Source organism: Geotrypetes seraphini, chromosome 6 (assembly GCF_902459505.1).
Source record: "Geotrypetes seraphini chromosome 6, aGeoSer1.1, whole genome shotgun sequence".
Taxonomy (NCBI): domain Eukaryota; kingdom Metazoa; phylum Chordata; class Amphibia; order Gymnophiona; family Dermophiidae; genus Geotrypetes; species Geotrypetes seraphini.
Window position 1 is genome coordinate 127,998,653 of NC_047089.1, and position 20,020 is coordinate 128,018,672.

General features: G+C 45.4%; 1 protein-coding gene across 1 annotated transcript in view; it reads right to left on the bottom strand.

The window, feature by feature from the left end:
- The window catches only part of TM9SF2 (transmembrane 9 superfamily member 2), a 496,116-nt gene that overhangs the window by 82,868 nt on the left and 393,228 nt on the right, over nt 1-20,020 (bottom strand). Inside the window, exons 13-14 of the mRNA XM_033948899.1 lie at nt 10,139-10,298; nt 4,586-4,737 (exon numbers count right to left, since the gene is read on the bottom strand). Coding sequence (XP_033804790.1) covers nt 4,586-4,737; nt 10,139-10,298 — 312 coding nt within the window. The remainder of the gene's footprint in view (nt 1-4,585; nt 4,738-10,138; nt 10,299-20,020) is intronic.

The following is a 20,020-nucleotide window of genomic DNA, read 5'->3' on the forward strand; positions in this document are numbered from 1 at the left end:
TATGGGGGGAGGAAAATACTGCACAGGGAAGTGGGGTGGGAGGGAAATGCTGCAACACATGGAAATGGAGGGCAGAAAAGGGGTTGATGGACAGGGGAAGAGGTGCTGATGAACAGGGAGGGGGGGGCAGAAAAATAAAGACAGGCCTACTGCTGGACAGGGGGAGCAGGAAGGAGGTGATGATGGACAGGGGTAGGTAAAACAAAGGGAGAAGGGCTTCTGCTGGATAAGGTAAGCAGTGATGGGGTGGTGGAGGACACAGGTGAGGTAAAAGGAAGGGAGAATGGACAGGGGGAGCAGGCAAGGGGTGGTAGTGTACAGCCAAGGAAAAAAAAAAAAAAAAAGACAGACAGAAATACAGAAAGCGACTAAGGAGAGAGAAAAAAAAAATAAAAACAGACACACACATATATATTCTAGCACCCGTTAATGTAACGGGCTATAAGACTAGTAATATAATAAAAGGCTAAGCCGCGCATGCGCACTCCCATCGCATGTTCCGTTTTCCATGCGCTGTAGGGCACCGCAGATTGGAGTGCGCATGCGCGCGAAACACTCTCTCTCCTCCCCCGAGGCGGATGTCGGACATGGTGGCTGTCGGCCATGCTCCTTGCCTGAAGTCCGATGCAGTCGGAGATCTTGAAAGGAGCCACTGCCGCGTCTTTCAACTGAAAAATATACTTGGCCGCCCAAAGCTCTCTCTCTCCCTTCCCCCTGAGGCGGTTGTCGGCCGCTGCGGCTGCAGGCCGCAGCGGCCGAACCCAGACGGCATTTTAAAATAAAACAGCTAAGTTTGTAAAAGATGGTTTTTCAACCCCCCCCCCCCCACCAACGCCGACGCAATATCTTTTAACAGACTGGCGGGCAGTGGGAGGGGTTTAGCGAGCAGACACTGCCTATTTAAGAAGCTGCAGTAGCGGTGTGAAAACAATCTATTCTTCTTCCAAAAATGTATAAACTGGATCTTCCCGTAGATCAAAAAGAAGCTGCATTTTTAGAGAGAAAGCAAGGGAGAAGGGCTACTGCTGGACAGGGGGAGCAGGAAAGGGGTGCCGCTGGACAGGGGGGAGAGAAAGAAAAAAAAAGAAAGAAAGAAAAGAAAAGCCTAAGTCTGCACATATATTCTAGCATCCGTTAATCTAACGGGCTTAAACACTAGTAAAGAAAATAAGCACAATGTCTAAACAAATTGAAGACTGAATTACTAAACTAATCTTTAAAACGATTCAATAAAGACAAACATAGGACAGTGACAGACATAGGATAGCACACTACGAAAATCCAAAGTGGCTGTGAGTCCTCCTAAGAGGGTTCAAAGTTCAAGTTCAAGGATCAAAGTGCAAAAGTCGCTGGTAAATAAGATCCAAGCACCAAAGACAAAAGTGCAAGTGCAAAAAACCTGAGGATATCGTCCCAGAACGTGTGCCAATAAGTCCTTCACATGATCACAGGATCTGGAGCTAAACTTAGCCGAAAGCAAAGCAAAGCAACTTCTTCTTCTCCTTATCTCTATTTCTCCTCCTTAACACAGGCCGTGTTTCAAAGCGTTCTTTCTCAAAAGGAAGAATTAGGCTATAGATAAAAAAGATACAAAGTACAACGTATGGAATACAAGACATAAGATACAAAGTACAAAATACAAGATATAATGTATCAACAGGTCAACCCACTTAACAAAAGACAAATGTCAATGCAAACAAGCGAAGAGCAAACCTATTGAGCAGGAAGACATAGCAAGGCTTTTATAAGCTCTTAAAGCTATGGTTTGAATAAAACTTGACACATATTTTCTGAATTATTTATTGACATTAATATTGTCTTTACATATATGTTCTTGTTTTTTGTATTTATTCCATTACCTGTATCCCCTTTTTGTATATTCTTTCTCTCAGTTTTTTTAGTTATTTGTCCAACATTCCACATTTCCAGAGATCACCACTGTGGAAGAACTCCCAGGGCCAGGTCCCTCCAAAAGAAGGAAAATGGATGCAACCGTTGGTTTCCTCAGTGACGTTTTTGAAATATTGTCACCTCAGAAGGCTGCTGTTAATGAGGTGGATAGCTATCTATGTTCAACTGATGTCGATGCTGATGTTTTAAGATTTTGGAGAAATAAGCAAGAAAGCTGGCCCAAATTAGCAAAAGTCGCATGGGGAATACTGTGCATTCCAGCTACCAGCACATCTTTGGAGAGAGCATTCTCTATTGCGGGAAGGACAGTGGAAGAAAGAAGAGCGAGACTGAATCCAGAGATTGTGGATGATTTGTTGTTCATCCATGGGTTAAAAAATAAGGACAATTAAAAGTACAGGTTGTGTTTTGTTTTTGTATAGGCTGGGATAGCTAAGTTTTAAAGTTGTAAAGAATGTTGTTTTCCTTTATACTTTAATAAAGATATAAAATCATATCTGTTTGTGAGGCTTGTATGGATGCTGCGGGGGATGGTGGGGATGGGGCGGGGACAGGGACGGGGCGGGGACGGTGGTCACGGGGACAAATATTTTTCCCCATGTCATTCTCTACTTCACAGTTCTGATAAAACAGTGCCTGCTTCAGCTGAAACAGCAGCTGGTATATGAAGAAGACTCCTGCCTCAGATAAGCATGTAAAATTAATTTAAATGCTTGGCCTTCGGGCTGCCAGTCAGACCCTGAAATAGTCAGACTCCACACCCCAACAGCTCCACATGCATCATCATAGGCGGGTGGGGAGGAGGGAGTCAGCACCTAATAAGAGTCCTTAGGACCGCCACAGGATCTCACAGCCTGTGTTCAAGCTCCAGAAATGATCAGAAGTGAGCCTTGCTACCAAGGGAATGGCCCTTAAGCCACCAAAAATGTTAGTACAGGCTGGCCAGGAAGGTGCCCAGAAAAAATGGTTGCCCTACCAGCCATGGACTTCTGACCAGAGAGTCTATGTCTTCTTCCAAGCAGAGCTGCCCCAGTAAAACTGGGGACCTCTGAAGTACCGAAGAGCTTCATAATCCAGCTAAAATCCCCAAAATAGTAAACTAGAAGCAGATACACCTACCAACTCACATGTAGGAGAAACTGAGGAGCTACAGCTCTGCCCAGTAATGCAGGGGGTGGCTGAAAAAGGTAGCTGATGCCTTCTACACAACTCACGATTAGAGGCGAATAGCCCAGTAGTTCAAGACTCATATGCCTTTTGACTAGAAGCTTGTCTTGCTGAATGTCTTGAATATTTAGCAACAATTTTAAATAACAAAAAAAGCTCAGCATCTGTAATCATACTTGGAAACACTAGTGTTAACCTTTCTGGAACAGAAGCATCAAGAATGTGGGGATAAAAAATAAATCATGTACACATCATAATCACAATGCTAATGTACTGAAACTGGCAACCTACTATATAAATAGTAAGTTTCATGTTGTCAATATGCTGCCTGAGTTATATTGTTGGGATGACCTACTACTAAGTTTTGAGAAACATTAAGGAAGAAATTCATCAAGGTGTGGCAACAGTTTGCTCTTTACCGCACCATGATGCCCAGTGGGATTCAGCAACCTCTACAAGTTGCTGAATTCTGGCCAAGAGAATAATGCTGCTCGCGAGCCATCACAAACACCGTTATTCCCGAAAGGCCCATAATATTGGGCAGTACAAAGCTACAGCCTGAGCCTGATTCTCCTGGCCTGCAGCTCTGAGTCCCTCCAGGCCAACACAGGTCCTCCATAGTGGCTACCATAAATGTGCACTAGTAGTCCAGGAGGTCTTTGGGTCCAGGGGCTCTTCAGGCAGAAGCGATGCCCAATTGTTCCTGCCCATTCCTGGCACTGTCCCTCATTAGGAGATCATGTTTCTTATATGGCAATAAAGCCACTAGTGGTAATCTTAAGTGACTTTCACTAAGGGCACCATTTGAAGGATGGCACCCGGAGTGGACATCAGTCCTGTTTGAAGAGCCAAAGATCCACAAGCCTGATTGTCCATTTAATGTCCATTTAAGGTAGCTAATATGGTGGATGGGCAAGCCTTAGCAGAATGGGACCCAGAACTGCAGGCCAGATGCATCAGGCCAGGCTTTGCAGCCTGATATTCCCAGTTGGTAAAATAACTCCAGCAAAAAGCTGGGGTTATTTTATCTTGCTTTGGAGGTCCTAATGTGACACTGCAAGTCATGTTAGTCCATTTGCATATTAATGAGATGCAAAACATACATTTGCATCTCATTACTCAATAACATGTGGTGGCTTAAATATCACCGTGCTATTTTTAGAGAAGTAGTATTAGGGCTGTTTAAGTCGCATTATGGACCAAATAATGTGACTTCAAGCTTTAACGCCACTTGATAAATTCCCTTCTAAGTTACTCAAATGTTGTTTATTGCAATTCTATCACCCTCTATAAATAAAGAAGCTTGCAGCCTAAATTGTTTCTCCAACGGTGTTGTAAAATTTAATGATCTTGCACCATTTGCATTTCTGATTATAGGAAAATTGCTTGCATTTAATGTTGCCACTGTAGGAAGCCAAAGCACAGACTACTAGGAGGTACAGAATGTGATATTTGTTGCTAGTATAGCTAAGAGAAATAAAGAGAAAATTGTATTAAATTTGCTTACCAAATACTATTAAGAATGAAGAACAGCTGTATAAAGATACAACCAAAGGGCAGAATTCCTCCCATAATAATGCCAGGTAATGGCTTTGTATAAAATGACTGTTCAGGAATCTGACGAGGGATCTGATTGGTGCGCACTGGGTTTTCAATGGTCTTGTGAAAACAAGAGAAACATGCATTACACATTTAATTAAATCTATGAGTGTAATATTTCATTTGCATGCTTTATTTTGCATGTTGAAATTAATGAGCACAATTACTTTTCATCACAAACTGAAGTTTCATCTTGAATAGAAAAGAAAACCCCATCAATTTCTATTGTTAGCTAGTAGTCACGAGTTAATCATTAATTTGGCATTTGGTAAAAATGTAGAATCTGCTGACATAGTTTTTATTATAAATTGCATGCATTTATTTGAGAGATACATATTTTAAGACATGCAGGTATTGAAGAAAGATGCAGGTGGTTAAGTATTGTTTTGAAGTAATCAAAGTACCATGCCCACCGCAGAGTAACAATTTCTTTACTTTAAATTTATTTTTATTTTATTTTCTATTCTGATCAATATTTTTTCTAAGATTTTTTTCATATTTTAACTCTCCATCCCAAACAGTTCTTGCTTCATGTTTGTGTTATGTCCTGATCAAGAATTTTCTCTCCTTTCAGGCAATATTACATATTTGTGTTTATTGCTCCTGGCATTATGTGAAGCCCTGGAAGCAAACAAAGAGAGAAAATATTGGCAAGCTCACTGAATTGAGCTAGATGCACTAAGGGGATCGGTAAGACCGTGTGGGTCTGCACTGATCTGATTTTTTTGGCTGATTCAAAAAGAACTATTGATGCACTAAAAAGTTGGCATGCCTTAACCAGCGCGCCGAATAGCTGTGCGCCGTTCCCTCTGCTGAATTTTAAATGCTCCCAGCTGGTCTGGAAGGGGCAGACCAGGCTCGCACACCCGGCAGGGATGAGGCAGGAACGAGACTCTGAATTGAGCTAGTCTGGTAAGCTGCAGGCCATTGATCTGGTAAGGGCGAGTTCCCTCTACTGAATTTTAAATGCTCCCGTCTGGTCTGAAAGGGGCGGAGCAGGCTCGCATGCCCGGCAGGAATGAGGCTCTGAATTGAGCCGGTCCGGTAGGCTGTAGGCTGTTGATCTGGTGAGGGTGAGTTCCCTCTGCTGAATTTTAAATGCTCCCGGCTGGAAGGGACAGAGCAGGCTCGCACGCCCGGCACAGACGGGGCAGAAACGAGGCTCTGAATTGAGCCGGTCCGGTAGGTAGGTAGACTTCAAAGCAACAAACGGATGGCAGGAGAGGTGGAAGGCTCATAATGGCATAAATTTAAGCAGCAGCATGGCAAAAAACAAGACGCAGATGAGTTTGGTGCAGAAACATGGGTCATAGAAGTGTTGCCATCAGTCATTGGTGGATTTGAACCATGCGATGTTTTCAACGCCGATGAGACGGGCCTGTACTGGCGTGCCATCCCTGATGGAACACTGGCTTTCAAACGCAGCAAAACTGTTGGCTTCAAGATGCCAAAGGAACAACTGACATTACTGCTCAGTTGCAATATGGATGGTAGTGAAAAGCTCGAACCACTGGTGATTGGGAAGAATCGAAATCCTCGGTGCTTCAAAATCATTAAACGCCTGCCTATTGAATATGAAAGCAACAAAAATGCATGGATGAAGGCGACACTGTGGATTGAATGGTTGCAAAAGCTTGACAATCTGATGAGAAGGGGTAGGAGGCACATTGTAATGCTGTGTGATAACAGTGCAGCACACAGCAATTATGTAAGACTAACCGACATCAAACTCGTGTTTCTGCCACCAAACACGACCTCTTTGATCCAACCGATGGACCAGGGGATAATCGCCAACTTCAAACGCCTTTATAGGTCGCTTGACTTAAGATATGCGACAGCAGTGATTGATGAAAGTACGCAATCAAGCCCCCAAGCTGCTGAGCTTACAACAAAAATGACGGTGCTCGACTCTCTTCACATGGTACAGGAGGCGTGGAGTCGAGTCTCATCATCCATGATTTCAAATTGCTATCGATGGGCGAGCTTAGTTCACGCATCTGATGAGACAACTGAAGCTGATACTTCATCCATTGAACTCCCAGTTGGACGCTCGCCACAAGAGTTTGAACTGTATGTTGCCGTTGACAACGATGTGCCCACATCATCTGACAGCACTAATTCCGATATCTGTATAGTCATAAAGGACATTGCAGACAACCAAGAGTCTGATGAGGATGGAGATACTGCTGCGGTCATCATGACTAATGAAACACCTGCAGAGATCTCAGACACGCTGAAGTTCCTACACACGCTGCAAAAAGCTGCGTTATCTGGAGATAAATGGATGTCACGACTATGGACAGTTTTACAACATCAGTAGTCAGATACACAGCCTGAATCGTGCAATCTGCATGCAGAAAACAATGACTGATTATTTCAGTAGAATGTTGGTTTAATAAAAACTTTACGGTGTATTGCATTAGATGTAACAGTGCTGTTTCTAAAACTGAACCATGTTAAATTGTGTGTTTTTTGCTGAATAAAAGTTTTATTGCATTTGACTAAAGCATACTGTGATTTTTCATGACTAAAAAGTGGTACCCTGATTAAGCACACGGTCCGGTCCGGTCCGGAAGCCTTGCATTTAAACGGAGTCGACTGTAATATCCCAAGAGCACACAAACCAGTTTCTATTCAGACCTTTTCTTGTATTTATTTTGAAATCCTTGCCTCTCTGACATACCAGTACATCAACCAGTAGGCTCAAAAGTGGTTAGAGTGGAGTGCAGCAAAATATACCAGAATTAAGATAAGCTCTTTGGGATAGATCCCTGCTGTTCGGGTGCCATTTATGTAATCCCTGGCCTCCTATGGTACCTTGTGGCTTTGTTATGTGCACAGAAGGAAAGCCAGGAGAACCCTATAAGGTAAAAAGAGGTTAGACAGGATAAAAAGAAACTCCCCCTTTATATTCAGGGTTCTGGGACACTGATCCTCATAGCTATATGTACAAAGATAGCCGGCTGCTTAGAGAAATTTTCTGCCAGCTCCCACCAAACTATTAACCAGAGGAAGAGGCTGTTTCTCCCTACTCCAAACTGCTCCCTTCCTCTTCTCTCTCCAACTGTTTTCTTGTCTCCCTCTACACTGTTTCTCAAGCTAAAAAAAAAAACCCCAACCCTCGGAATCTTTCAAAACAGCCAACAGTAGCTCTCTGCTCTTGTCAGTGGAAAGAGTCTATATAATATACAGTTTCCCTGTTATGACATCAGAAACCTGTTTCCTGAATTTCTACACTTTGAAAGATTCAGTGAACCTTGCCCTTTTTATTTGTTTACAAATTGTATTAAACCCTTTATTTTTTTCTTTTGTGTTTGGTTGGTCTAAAGTTGTATTAACCGTCTGGTTTGATTAATGTGTTTTTCTTTTTACCCCAATTTTATCATTATTTGTAAATCACATTGGATTATGATTTTGCAATCAAATCAAATTTTTAATTAAACTTGAAACTTGAACACACAAATCCTCCTCTCACATTTAAATTATATATAGAGGAGACCTGCATTGACATCTGGATGCCTAAATACCTAAAAGACTGCAATGCCTGCTTCAATGGAAAAAAAAACATCCCATTGTTTCCTTAAAACCAGTTGAAGACGTGCGAACCACAGATTTAGTAAGATTTAATTTTAAACTTGAGAAATATCCAAATTCAGTAAATGCTTCCATCAATGTAGTGACAACTGTGGTTTAATAAAATGAGCCAAAAAATTGTCCACATATGCCAAAATCTTAAAACATGGAATGTACAAAAAGGAAAGCCCTCAATTCCTGGGTGCCGACAAACTTCCTATACGAAAGGGTCAAACGTTAAAGTTAACACAAGCTGCCTGAATTCCTACCAGGGCTGTGGAGTTGGTAGATAAATCCTTCAACTCCAACTCCTCAGTTTCTCCAGTACCCAAAATTGTCTCTGACTCCATAGCTCTGATTCCTACGATGGGCTCTGTGTCTGGAAGTTCAAGGCCCAGTTAAAAGCCCACCTCTTCGAGAGTGCTTTTGACTCCTAACTACTCTCACCTTGGGTTCTGCATCGCCAACCCTATTGTCTGTCTGTCCAAGTAAATTATAAGCTCTTCTGAGCAGGGACCATCTATAAATGTCAAAATATACAGTGCTGCGTACGTCTTTCAGCGCTACATAAGTGATAAGTAGCAGTAGTAGAAGTAACACAAATAGTAACAGAGAGAGCAGGCAACCTTGTTGCATATCTAAGTAAAGTCTTAATTGAATCTCAAAAAAACCCCTCATAACCATAGTGATATATAACTTTAAAGAGAAAAGGCCGTAATACGTAATCAAATACCTTCTCTAAATCAAAAAGAAAAAAAACTGCTGGTCCTGCACTCATAAAGCTGGAGGGAAGGCACCTGCACATGCGTGATAGGATGCCGTCTCAAGCTCATTAAATGATACACACTTTTTCAAGTGTCTGCACTGGGGCTTTGTGGATGTCACCCATATGTGAGATTACTATAGACTGCTTGTCCTTGGAGAAATGACTTCATGCAGTATCCCCTAGTCAGTACTTTTTGAAACAAGCAGCAACCAAGTCATAAGAACATAAAAATAGCCTTACTGGGTCAGACCAATGGTCCATCAAGCCCAGCAGCCCGTTCTCACGGTGGCCGACCAGGTCCCTAGTACCTCGCCAAAACCTAAAGAGCAGCAACATTCCATGCTACCAATCCAGGGCAAGCAGTGGCTTCCCTCATGTCTTTCTCAATAACAGACTATTGACTTTTCCTCCAGGAACTTGACCAAACCTTTCTTAAAACCAGCTATGCTATCCGCTCTTACCACAACCTCTGGCAATGCGTTCCAGAGCTTAACTATTCTCTGAGTGAAAAAAAATGGCCTCCTATTGGTTTTAAAAGTATTTCCCTGTAACTTCATCGAGTGTCCCTTAGTCTTGGTAATTTTTGACGGAGTGAAAAATCGATCCACTTGTACCCGTTCTACTTCACTCAGGATTTTGTAGATTTCAATCATATCTCCCCTCAGCCATCTCATTTCCAAGCTGAAGAGCCCTAACGTTTTTAGTCTTTCCTCATACGAGAGGAGTTCCATTCCCTTTATCATCTTGTTCGCTCTTCTTTGAACCTTTTCTAGCGCCACTATATCTTTCTTAAGATAAGGAGACCAGAATTGAATGCAGTAATCCAGATGAGGTTGCATCATGGAGCGATATAGGGTCATTATAACATTCTAAGTCTTGGTCTTACAAGCATTTCCTTGTAAATTTCCTCCTATTGGTTTTAAAAGTATTTTCCTGTAACTTCCATTCAGGATTTTATACATCTCCATACCTCATCCATCTCTTCTCCAAGCTGAGTTTATTTTGAAAAATTTCTGTTAGGCTGTTAGATAAGTTATCTGTTTTATCAAAAGTTTATTTTTCTTATAGTTTGGAAGGTATGATTTATCAATACAGTATAGTGTAATGTACTTAAATACTCACATTTTTCTTAAAGCCAAAATAAGCACCAATAAATGTTAATGGCACCGATATGCAAAACCACAGAGCCAATATAGCGACCAAAGTACCAAATGGAATTGCTGCTGAAGATCCTTCTCCCCAAAGAATTAGGTTCATGACAAAGAAATCCGCAAATACAATTCTGAAAAACAGTAATTTTTTTTCATTAGTAAGACAGAAATTTTTCTACCATCCTTATTTCTTCTAACATTATCTGAAGCATATGAATACATTATTATAGTTTCTATTATTTAGAACAGGGGTATTAAACACATGGAAGGGCATAATGAAAATGTGCCTGAGGTTGGGCGTTTTCTGCAAAATGCCCACAAACCCAGCAGGAAAAATGTCCATTTTCACAGCTGCCAATTGTCTATCTTTTATTTTTGAAAATGAGCAAGGTATACCATATTTTTCGCTCCATAAGACGCACCCTAGATTTAGAGGAGAAAAAACCAAGAAAAAAAAATTCTGAACCAAATTGTGCCTCTGAACCCAGCCCCCTAGAAAAATAGACAAATATTCTGCATCAGACAGATTTAGATAACTAAATTGAAATCCTACCTTTATTGTCTGGTGATTTATGGTTGCACTAGATAGTTCTTTCTTTCCTACCTTACTTCTTCAGGCCCAACAATTGCCTCTTTCTATTCCCTCCCTCCTTCCTTCCTTCCTATGTCCCGAGTTCATGCCCCCTCCCCCTCACTGCTTTCCAGCCTTTGTCCTGCCTCCCTCCTGCACCAAAGCCTGCATGCATTCCTCCCTCCCTCCCTCACCAAAGCCTGCCTGCCTTCCTCCCTGCCACGCTGATTCCTCCTCCCTAGTCCACCGCTCGCCATCTGCTGCCGCAACTCCACAAAGCCTGCCTTCCTCCCTGCCGCACCGATTCCTCCTCCCTGGTCCACCAACAGGCACTGCCACCACTGCAGAATGACCCCCTCCCTCCCCTGGAACCAGACTTTTTCAGGTACCATAATGAGCATAAAAAAACCCTTCACCAAACCCTGGTAAATCCCAACCTACCAACACCCCACTACCCCAAATAACCAGAGGCTCACCTCTCAGGCCATGCAGTGCCAATAGCACACCTGCACCAAGCTACACACACATCCATACCCCCCTCTTCTACTGAACACACACACCTCTGAACTTTCCACATAACGAGCTGTCATGATCCTCAAGGCCCCACCAAAGGAACTGCAGCACTGCGGACGTCTCAGGAGCCCGAAGATCCCTACACAGAAGACCAAAAAGCCGGCTCCTCCGACCAAAACGAGGTTCCTGCACTCCTAGACCGCAGCGCACACCCGACGCCGCTGCCAACACAGCAAAGCGGCTGACTCCTGCTACCGCAACTGCTGACACGGCAGCGACTGACTCCTGCTGACGACTCCTGCTGCCAACACAGCAAAGTGGCTGATTCCTGCTGAAGCAACTCCACGAAGGGCCGGCGGCGGGCAATTGGGCCCACACGTCAATTCTGACATCAGAATTGACGTCGGGGCAAGACTTGTGGGCCTGATTGTCCGCCGCCGGCCCTTCTCTTCCTTTCCTGTGGCAGCGAGCAGGTAAGAGGGCGGCGAGCAGCACCAGCAGCGGTGAGGGGGGGCGATGAGCAGCAACAAAACACCTGGGAGGGGGGCGGGTGGAGGTATATTTGTTTCATAAGACGCATCCCCTTTTCCACCCCCTTTTTGGGGGTGGAAAAAGTGTGTCTTATGGAGTGAAAAATACGTTAAGTTTTGGTCCTTAGGACATTTACCTTTTTTGCGCATTTTCAAAAATAAAAACAGCCATGCGAAAAACGTACAAAACAAGTTTTGTAGACGTCCCAACCAACTACCTTGTCTGATTGTGGCAGAAGGAATACCCATCAGTTGAGCCGGTTTTGAGGGATTCTTCCTGCCAGGATCAGCTGAGCAATGGAAACCTACACCCCTCCCCCTGATATCCCCGACATACACTTGATATCCCATGCCTACCCCATCACATCTCGGCATATCCCATATTCAACCTCATATCCCGACATCCCCCACATGCCCCCTCACATCCTGACATCCCCGATACCCCATACCTCCCAAAACATCTCCATCCCCCCCCAACATCTCCATCCCCCCCAGAACCCCCCCTACCTTTGGATGAGGAAGTGGCAGGAGGGAAGCTCACGCCCTCCTGCCTACAGGGCCGCTTGCTGCAATGATGGGGCTTTCCCCTTCCAATGTATCTTGGGATGCATTGGGAGGGGCCAAAGGCCCTGATTGGCTCAAAATGGTGGCGTAGGATGAAGTTAAGAGGTGATAGGCTCTGGAGTAATCAAAGGAAATACTTTTTTACAGAAAGGGTGGTAGATGCATGGAAGTTTCCCGGGAGAAGTTGTGGAGACAGAGACTGTGTCTGAATTCAAGAAGGCATGGGATAGGCACTTGGAATCTCTCAGAGAGAAAAAGAGATAATGGTTACTGCAGATGGGCAGACTAGATGGGCCATTTGGCCTTTATCTGCAATCATATCTCTATATCTTCTAACACTAAACCACTCACATTTGGGGAAAAGGTGCATTCTGTCATCTGCATCACCAAAAAATCCACCCTGGACTGAACTAAAAGTTGCTGACACTCCTGTGCCAGAAAATACCAGCAACTCTAGCAATATTCAGAGCTCCCTCCGGAGAGTCAAACTGCTCTGAGACCAGAACACAAATATCAGAGTGCCAGGGAAAGGTAGCAAACTGCAAGCATACACCACAAAGCGAGGAGGAAGAAGTGGGCAGAACAAGCTGAGTGACCAAAAGGAAGCCCTGTAAAGATTCAGCAAGAAGGTCTGGCAAAACCACAGATTCAAATAGGTGCAGGCTCGTGAGAGCATTTCTAGGCTCCCAAAACCCCAGAGGGATCCACAGATCCAGCACACAGTCCCCGATCTAATGCCCGGGGAAGTGCTGCACCTGTAAATAAAGTGTCAGCAAGCAATCATCTGAATCTGGATCCCCCAGATCAGGGTCAGGCAGTGCAAGCATAGTGGCAGGGTGAATCTAGGATGTGTTCAAAGGAATTAACGCCACTGAGACACACCGTGTAGGTGGATTAGGACTGCGCAGGAGGAGCACATATTGGTCCAAAATCCAGAGCACAAAAATTTCAAAAATTCTAAAAAGGTGTCTAGCTCCTGGGGAATAGGTCACTTTAAGGTGGCTAAATTGTGCATTTCTAAGGCTGCGCAGGGTCCACAGCCTGGCAGATGGAATTACCAGCTGTGACAAGCCCCGAAAATCACGAAGGCTGCCCTGCTGAGCTAGCAGAGTGTTTGGTCACCTGCTTCAGCAGGGAAGAGGCTAAGCTGGATGCTGCGGCCCCCTTCCCCCCCCCCCCCCCAGCTGTGCCATGCAGCACATGGTACAAAAATGCTCTAAAAGAACTAAATTTGCACAATCCTGGCAAGAATCCACATGGGGAGAGCCCAAGGAATCCATCCTAGCATGTTTCTAGGCAAAATTTGCAGTTTTGAAGAAGCAAGTTGTTTAGAAAATAAAATTGTTAAAAATCCAAGATGGCTGCCATCACAAAATCCACAATATTTTACATACTTCCCAAACTCTAAAAATGGTGATTTTACATTTTTTCAGAAGTGGGAACATTCAGAAACACTCAAAACCCCACTTTTCCAACCTCCCTCGATGTGTGTCACAGGGTATCAGCATGTGTACTTCCTATGACATGACAGGATCATTGCTACAGCCTGCTTTCAGCTCTCTCACAGAAGCTGGATGAGAAAATTCACTGCTACAATGCTGGGAATGGTTCAGTAAAGCTGATCATCGGGCTGCCAGTCAAACTCCCATGTCTGACTACAACTCCACCCTGTAAACGGATGTGCAGCCAGCACCCTGCGAGACCCCAAGCCTCCTAAAGGTGCCTAACAGTCTGCGCTCGACCCCCTGATTAAGTTATAAATAAGAATGATAAACATTGTTTGAAATGTCTTTATGCAAATGCCAGAAGCCTAAGAAACAAGATGGGAGAGTTACAATATGGTGAACTAAGTGAAAGGCATTCTCTTTCTGACCTAGGATTTTGATTGAAGATATTTCAGATATGTTTGTTTACTTATTTGTATGTTGGTTATATGATGATTATGTTTGTATTTTTGTAAACCGCTTAGGTCTAGGCAGATTAGAAATAAATAGATATAACAGGCATCTCTGAGACCTCTGGAAGGCAGATAACCGATGGGACACTGTTACTAAGGTACAAATCATATCATAATGAAAGAGTAGATCAAATTGGAAGGGGGGGTGCGTTATATGTTAAATTGAATCAAAGAAAATAAACATTCTGCATGACAGATAGCAGTGTGGAATCCATATGGATAGAAATTCCATGTGTAAAGGTAATGAATATACAGGTAGGGCCGTACTACCATCCCCCAGGACAAAATAAGCAGATGGATGAAGAAATGTTAAAGATTAGGGAAGCTGGCAAATTAGGCAACAGTATAACATTTGGTGATTTCAATACACTATAGAGGATAATTGGATACCAAGCAATCATACATACCATATTTTTTGCTCCATAAGACGTACCTGACCATAAGACGCACCCTAGATTTAGAGGAAAACAAGAAAAAAAAACATTCTGAACCAAATTCTCCCTGCCAGGCTCTGTACCCTGTCCCCCCTCTGGTGGTCTAGGCCAGGACAGGGCACAGGGCAGGCAGGGACATGGCAGGCTGGCCAGGCCCCCACCCCAGGGCAGGCAGCGGAACTCTGCTACGACAGGGACTCCAATGTGGGCAAGTATAAGAATATAGATATAGATATAGAGAGAGAGATAGAGAGAGAGATAGATATATAGATATATATATATAGAGAGAGATAGAGATAGAGAGAGAGATAGAGAGAGAGAGATAGAGAGATAGATAGAGAGAGAGACACACAGAGACCTCCCTATACTCCAAAAAAGAATAAAAAGCAAAGATAATTAGGTTACCGGTCACCGGCATGGTACCTCCAAAATCAGCATTGCTAGGGCAACCTCATCAACACCTCCACACTGGAGGATCTGTTCCCCTTCTCTATGAAGGTGGGAAAATCTTACCAGCCGAGCTCTTCTGTGTTGAATCCCGCGCCTAACTCCTCCTAACTCTTGAGGACAGCTCTAGCCCCTGCATCCTGGCTTCGGCCTTCTGTCCCTTCCCAGGGCTACGACAACCCACTCCAAGGCCAGGTTTCAGTCAGGCTCTGCTTGGAGCCGGTTCCACCATCCGTCAGCCCTCCAGCATGTGCGGGTTCTCTCGTTCTCTTTCCTCAGAGCGCGCAGCCAGCGACATCACTCGTATTTGGTGGGAACCTCCTCAAGACCAACCATCTGATAGCAAAGTAGATGGAAAATCGACCACGTGAATAAACAGGGAGGAAAAACCAGCACTGCTTTCTATCGCAAGATTTCTCTGCAATGGGCCCACCCAAAACCGGCAATGTAAGGATTGCGAATCACATTAGCAGGTATTCTGCAGAAGTGTTATCTTCCACGCCTTAGCATAGGCCAACACTGTGGACAACTTCTTGGACCTAAGAAGCGTATCACCCACCAGTTTTGAAAATCCTTTATGTTCTACAGCAGTGAGCTCAAGAGCCATGCCGTAAGCTCAAAGCGACCCGGATCTTCCATGGCTACCGGACCCTGACAGAAAAGGTCCTGCCTGGCAGCAACATCCACTCTGTAGAACAGGGGTGCACAACTTTGGCCCTCGCCAGGCCAGGTTTTCAGGATTTCCCAAATGAATATGCCTGAGATCAATATGCATACAATGGAAGCAATGCAGGACAGTGCAGGCAAATAAATCTCATGCAAATTCACTGGGAAAATCGTGAAAACCCGACTGGAATCGGCCCTCGAGGGCTGGAGTTGTGCACCCCTGCTGTAGAACTTGGCAAACGCGTGAAGTGAAGACCATGTTGCTGCCCTGCAAATCTCTTCAGGAGGAACAGCTCTAGCTTCGGCCCATGACGAAGACACACTCTTGGTAGAATGTGCCTCGGTGGATCCATCTGGATAACATGGCCTCAGAAGCGGGAACACCCCTTTTAATCGAATGAGCCAGCACAAACAGATGGTTAGAGAGCCAAAACTTGTTAGTGACCACCAAATAATGCAGGAGTACCCTGCGCACGTCCAATTTCTTCAGCAGGCAATACTGAGTTCTGGAACCTGTCGGCTGAAAGGTAGGCAAACGCACTTCCCAATTGACATGAAAAGTTGAGACAACCTTCGGCAAAAAGGAAGGTAAAATTATGGTCTTACCTGTTAATTTTCTTTCCTTTAGAAGCAGCAGATGAATCCAGACTAGTGGGTATAGCTCACATCGACCAGCAGGTGGAGATAGAGAACTGATTAACAGTTGGCCTTAAAGCCTGGTGTTCCTCTTGTTACTTCAGTTATGCCTTTTGCCCAAGCAGCCCGAAAGGAGCATGAGCATCCACAAAACTTCATTCCAGTAGAAAATGTGCCCCTAAATAATACAATTACCAACCATATCCCAACTGAAACCATAAACAAACACCCTACACACATACAGTGCACTTGGGGAGGGGCTCTGGATTCATCTGCTGCTTCTAAAGGAAAGAAAATTAACAGGTAAGACCATAATTTTACCTTCCATAGCAAAGCAGCAGATGAATCCAGACTAGTGGGATGTAGCAAAGCAAACTCAAACCGGGTGGGACGCCAATGCCGCCTCCGCCAGTACCGCAGTGCCAAAACTTGCCTCCGCACTGGCTGCTACGTCTAAGCGATAATGCTTCGAAAAGGTATTACCCGACGACCAAGTGGCCGCTCGGCAAATTTCCTCCAAAGACATCCCCCCGGACTCCGCCCAAGACGTAGCCAATGCCCGAGTGGAATGAGCATGAAGGTGCTCCGGTACTTTCTTACCTGTCAACACATAAGCCGAAGCAATCGTCTCCTTGACCCAACGCGCAATGGACGCTTTAGACGCCGCCATCCCCTTGTTCTTCCCCGCGAACAATACAAAGAGATGGTCCGACCTACGAAAATCATTCGTCACCCCCAAATAATGGAGAAGCATACGCCGCACATCCAGTCGACGCAAAGACAAAAATCGTTTACCCCAATCCTCCTTCCGGAAGGACGGGAGGAATACACTCTGGTTCACATGAAATGAAGAAATCACCTTAGGCAGGAAGGACGGCACCGGCCGCACTGACACCCCCGTCTCAGAAAAACGTAAAAAGGGTTCTCTGCAAGAAAGCGCCTGAAAGCAATGTTACTTACTGTAACAGTTGTTATCCAGGGACAGCAGGCAGCTATTCTCACTAGTGGGTGATGTCATCAGACAGAGCCCCGGTACGGACGTCTCACAAGCACGTGTTGCTTGTAGAAACTTAAAGTTTCTAGATGCCCGCACCGCGCATGCGCCGGTGCCTTCCTGCCCGGAGATCCGGGCGTGTCTCCTCAGTTCAGGTAGCTAGCCTGAGAAGCCAACCCAGGGGAGGTGGGTGGGACGTGAGAATAGCTGCCTGCTGTCCCTGGATAACAACTGTTACGGTAAGTAACATTGCTTTATCCCAGGACAAGCAGGCAGGTATTCTCACTAGTGGGTGACCTCCAAGCTAACCTCAGTGGGATGGAGGGGGAGTTGGCGACTTAAGAGAATAAATTTTTCAATACTGTTTGGCCAAACTGTCCATCCCGTCTGGAGAGGGTATCCAGACAATAATGTGAGGTGAATGTGTGAACCGAGGACCAGGTGGCAGCCTTACAAATTTCCTCGATTGGTGTTGATCTGAGGAATGCTACTGAGGCTGCCATTGCTCTGACCTTATGGGCTGTGACCTTACAAGGAAGTGATAATCCAGCCTGGGCATAGCAGAAAGAGATACAAGCCGCCATCCAATTAGAGATGGTGCGCTTTGATACGGGTCTTCCCAACTTGTTAGGATCGAAGGAGACAAAAAGTTGAGGAGTGGTTCTGTGTGGCTTGGTGCGATCCAGGTAGAAAGCCAAGGCACGTTTACAGTCTAAAGTGTGAAGGGCCGATTCTCCGTGGTGAGAATGGGGCTTAGGGAAGAATACTGGAAGTACAATGGATTGGTTGAGATGAAATTCGGAGACCACCTTAGGCAGGAATTTCGGGTGAGTGCGGAGGACCACCTTGTCATGATGGAATACTGTGAATGGTGGGTCCGCCATCAATGCCTGGAGTTCGCTGACTCTGCGAGCGGACGTAAGGGCTACAAGAAAAAGCACTTTCCAGGTGAGATACATAAGAGGGGCCCTGTTGAGTGGTTCAAACGGGGGCTTCATGAGACGGGAAAGGACTACATTGAGGTCCCAAACTACTGGGGGTGGTTTGAGAGGAGGGTTAACATGGAAGAGTCCTTTCATAAATCTGGCGACCACCGGATGGGCCGAGAGGGGTTTCCCTTGTAGGGGCTGGTGGAACGCCGCAATAGCGCTCAGGTGGACTCGTATGGATGTGGACTTGAGCCCAGATTGAGATAGGTGTAGGAGATAGTCCAGCACGGAGGATAAGGAAGCTCGCTGAGGTTCCTTTGACTTAGAAACACACCATGAGGAGAATCTGGTCCATTTCTGGGAGTAGCATTGTCGAGTGGCGGGCTTCCTGGAAGCTTCCAAGACCTCCCTCACTTCTTGTGAGAATTGGTGAGGGGTTACGTTGAGAGGAACCAAGCTGTCAGGTGGAGAGACTGCAGGTTGGGATGAAGTAGTGATCCTTGATGTTGAGTAAGTAGTGAAGGAAACACTGGAAGTGGTACTGGTTCCCTGCTGCTGAGTTGAAGTAGGAGGGAGAACCAAGGTTGTCTGGGCCACCGAGGAGCTATTAGAATCATGGTGGCCTGTTCGAGTTTCAGCTTGACCAGAGTCTTCTGGATCAGCGGGAATGGTGGGAACGCATATAGAAATCGTTTCCCCCAGTTCAGTAGAAAAGCATCTGCCTCGAGGCGATGAGGAGTGTAGATCCTGGAGCAAAACTGAGGCAGTTTGGAGTTGTGGGGAGCCGCAAAGAGGTCTATCTGAGGCGTCCCCCATTGCGTGAAGATTTGGTGAAGGGGGCTGGAATGGAGAGTCCATTCGTGCGGTTGTAGCAGACGGCTTAGTTTGTCTGCTAGGACGTTGTTCTCCCCCTGGATGTATACTGCTCTGAGTATGGCGTTGTGGCGCACCGCCCAGTCCCAGACTCGTAGAGCTTCCTGGCAAAGGAGGGCCGAGCCCGTGCCTCCTTGCTTGTTGATATAATACATGGCGGCCTGATTGTCTGTGCGAATGAGGATTACCATGTCGTGAAGTAGGTGTTGGAAAGCTTTGAGCGCATTGAAGATGGCTCTGAGTTCCAGTAGATTGATTTGGTGTAGTCTTTCCGCACTGGTCCAGAATCCTTGGGTGCGGAGACCGTCCAGGTGGGCCCCCCATGCATAATTCGACGAATCGGTTGTGAGGACTTTCTGATGGGGGGGAGAGTGCATCAGCAAACCTCTGGATAGATTCGAAGAGGTCATCCACCAAAGTAGAGACTGCCGAAGAGCAGGTGTGACTGAGATGTGTTTGGATAGTGGATCGGACGTCTGATTCCACTGTTATGCCAGGGTCCACTGGGGGATCCTGAGGTGGAGTCTGGCAAAGGGTGTCACATGTACTGTGGAGGCCATATGGCCCAGGAGCACCATCAGTTGTCTCGCCGGTAGGGTTTGGCGAGTAGACACCGACTGGCAGAGATGAAGGAGGGATTCCATGCGTTGCAGGGGCAGGAATGCTCGGAGTCGGGTGGTGTCCAGGACCGCTCCGATGAAGGGGAGGGACTGGGTGGGTTGTAGATGAGACTTGGAAA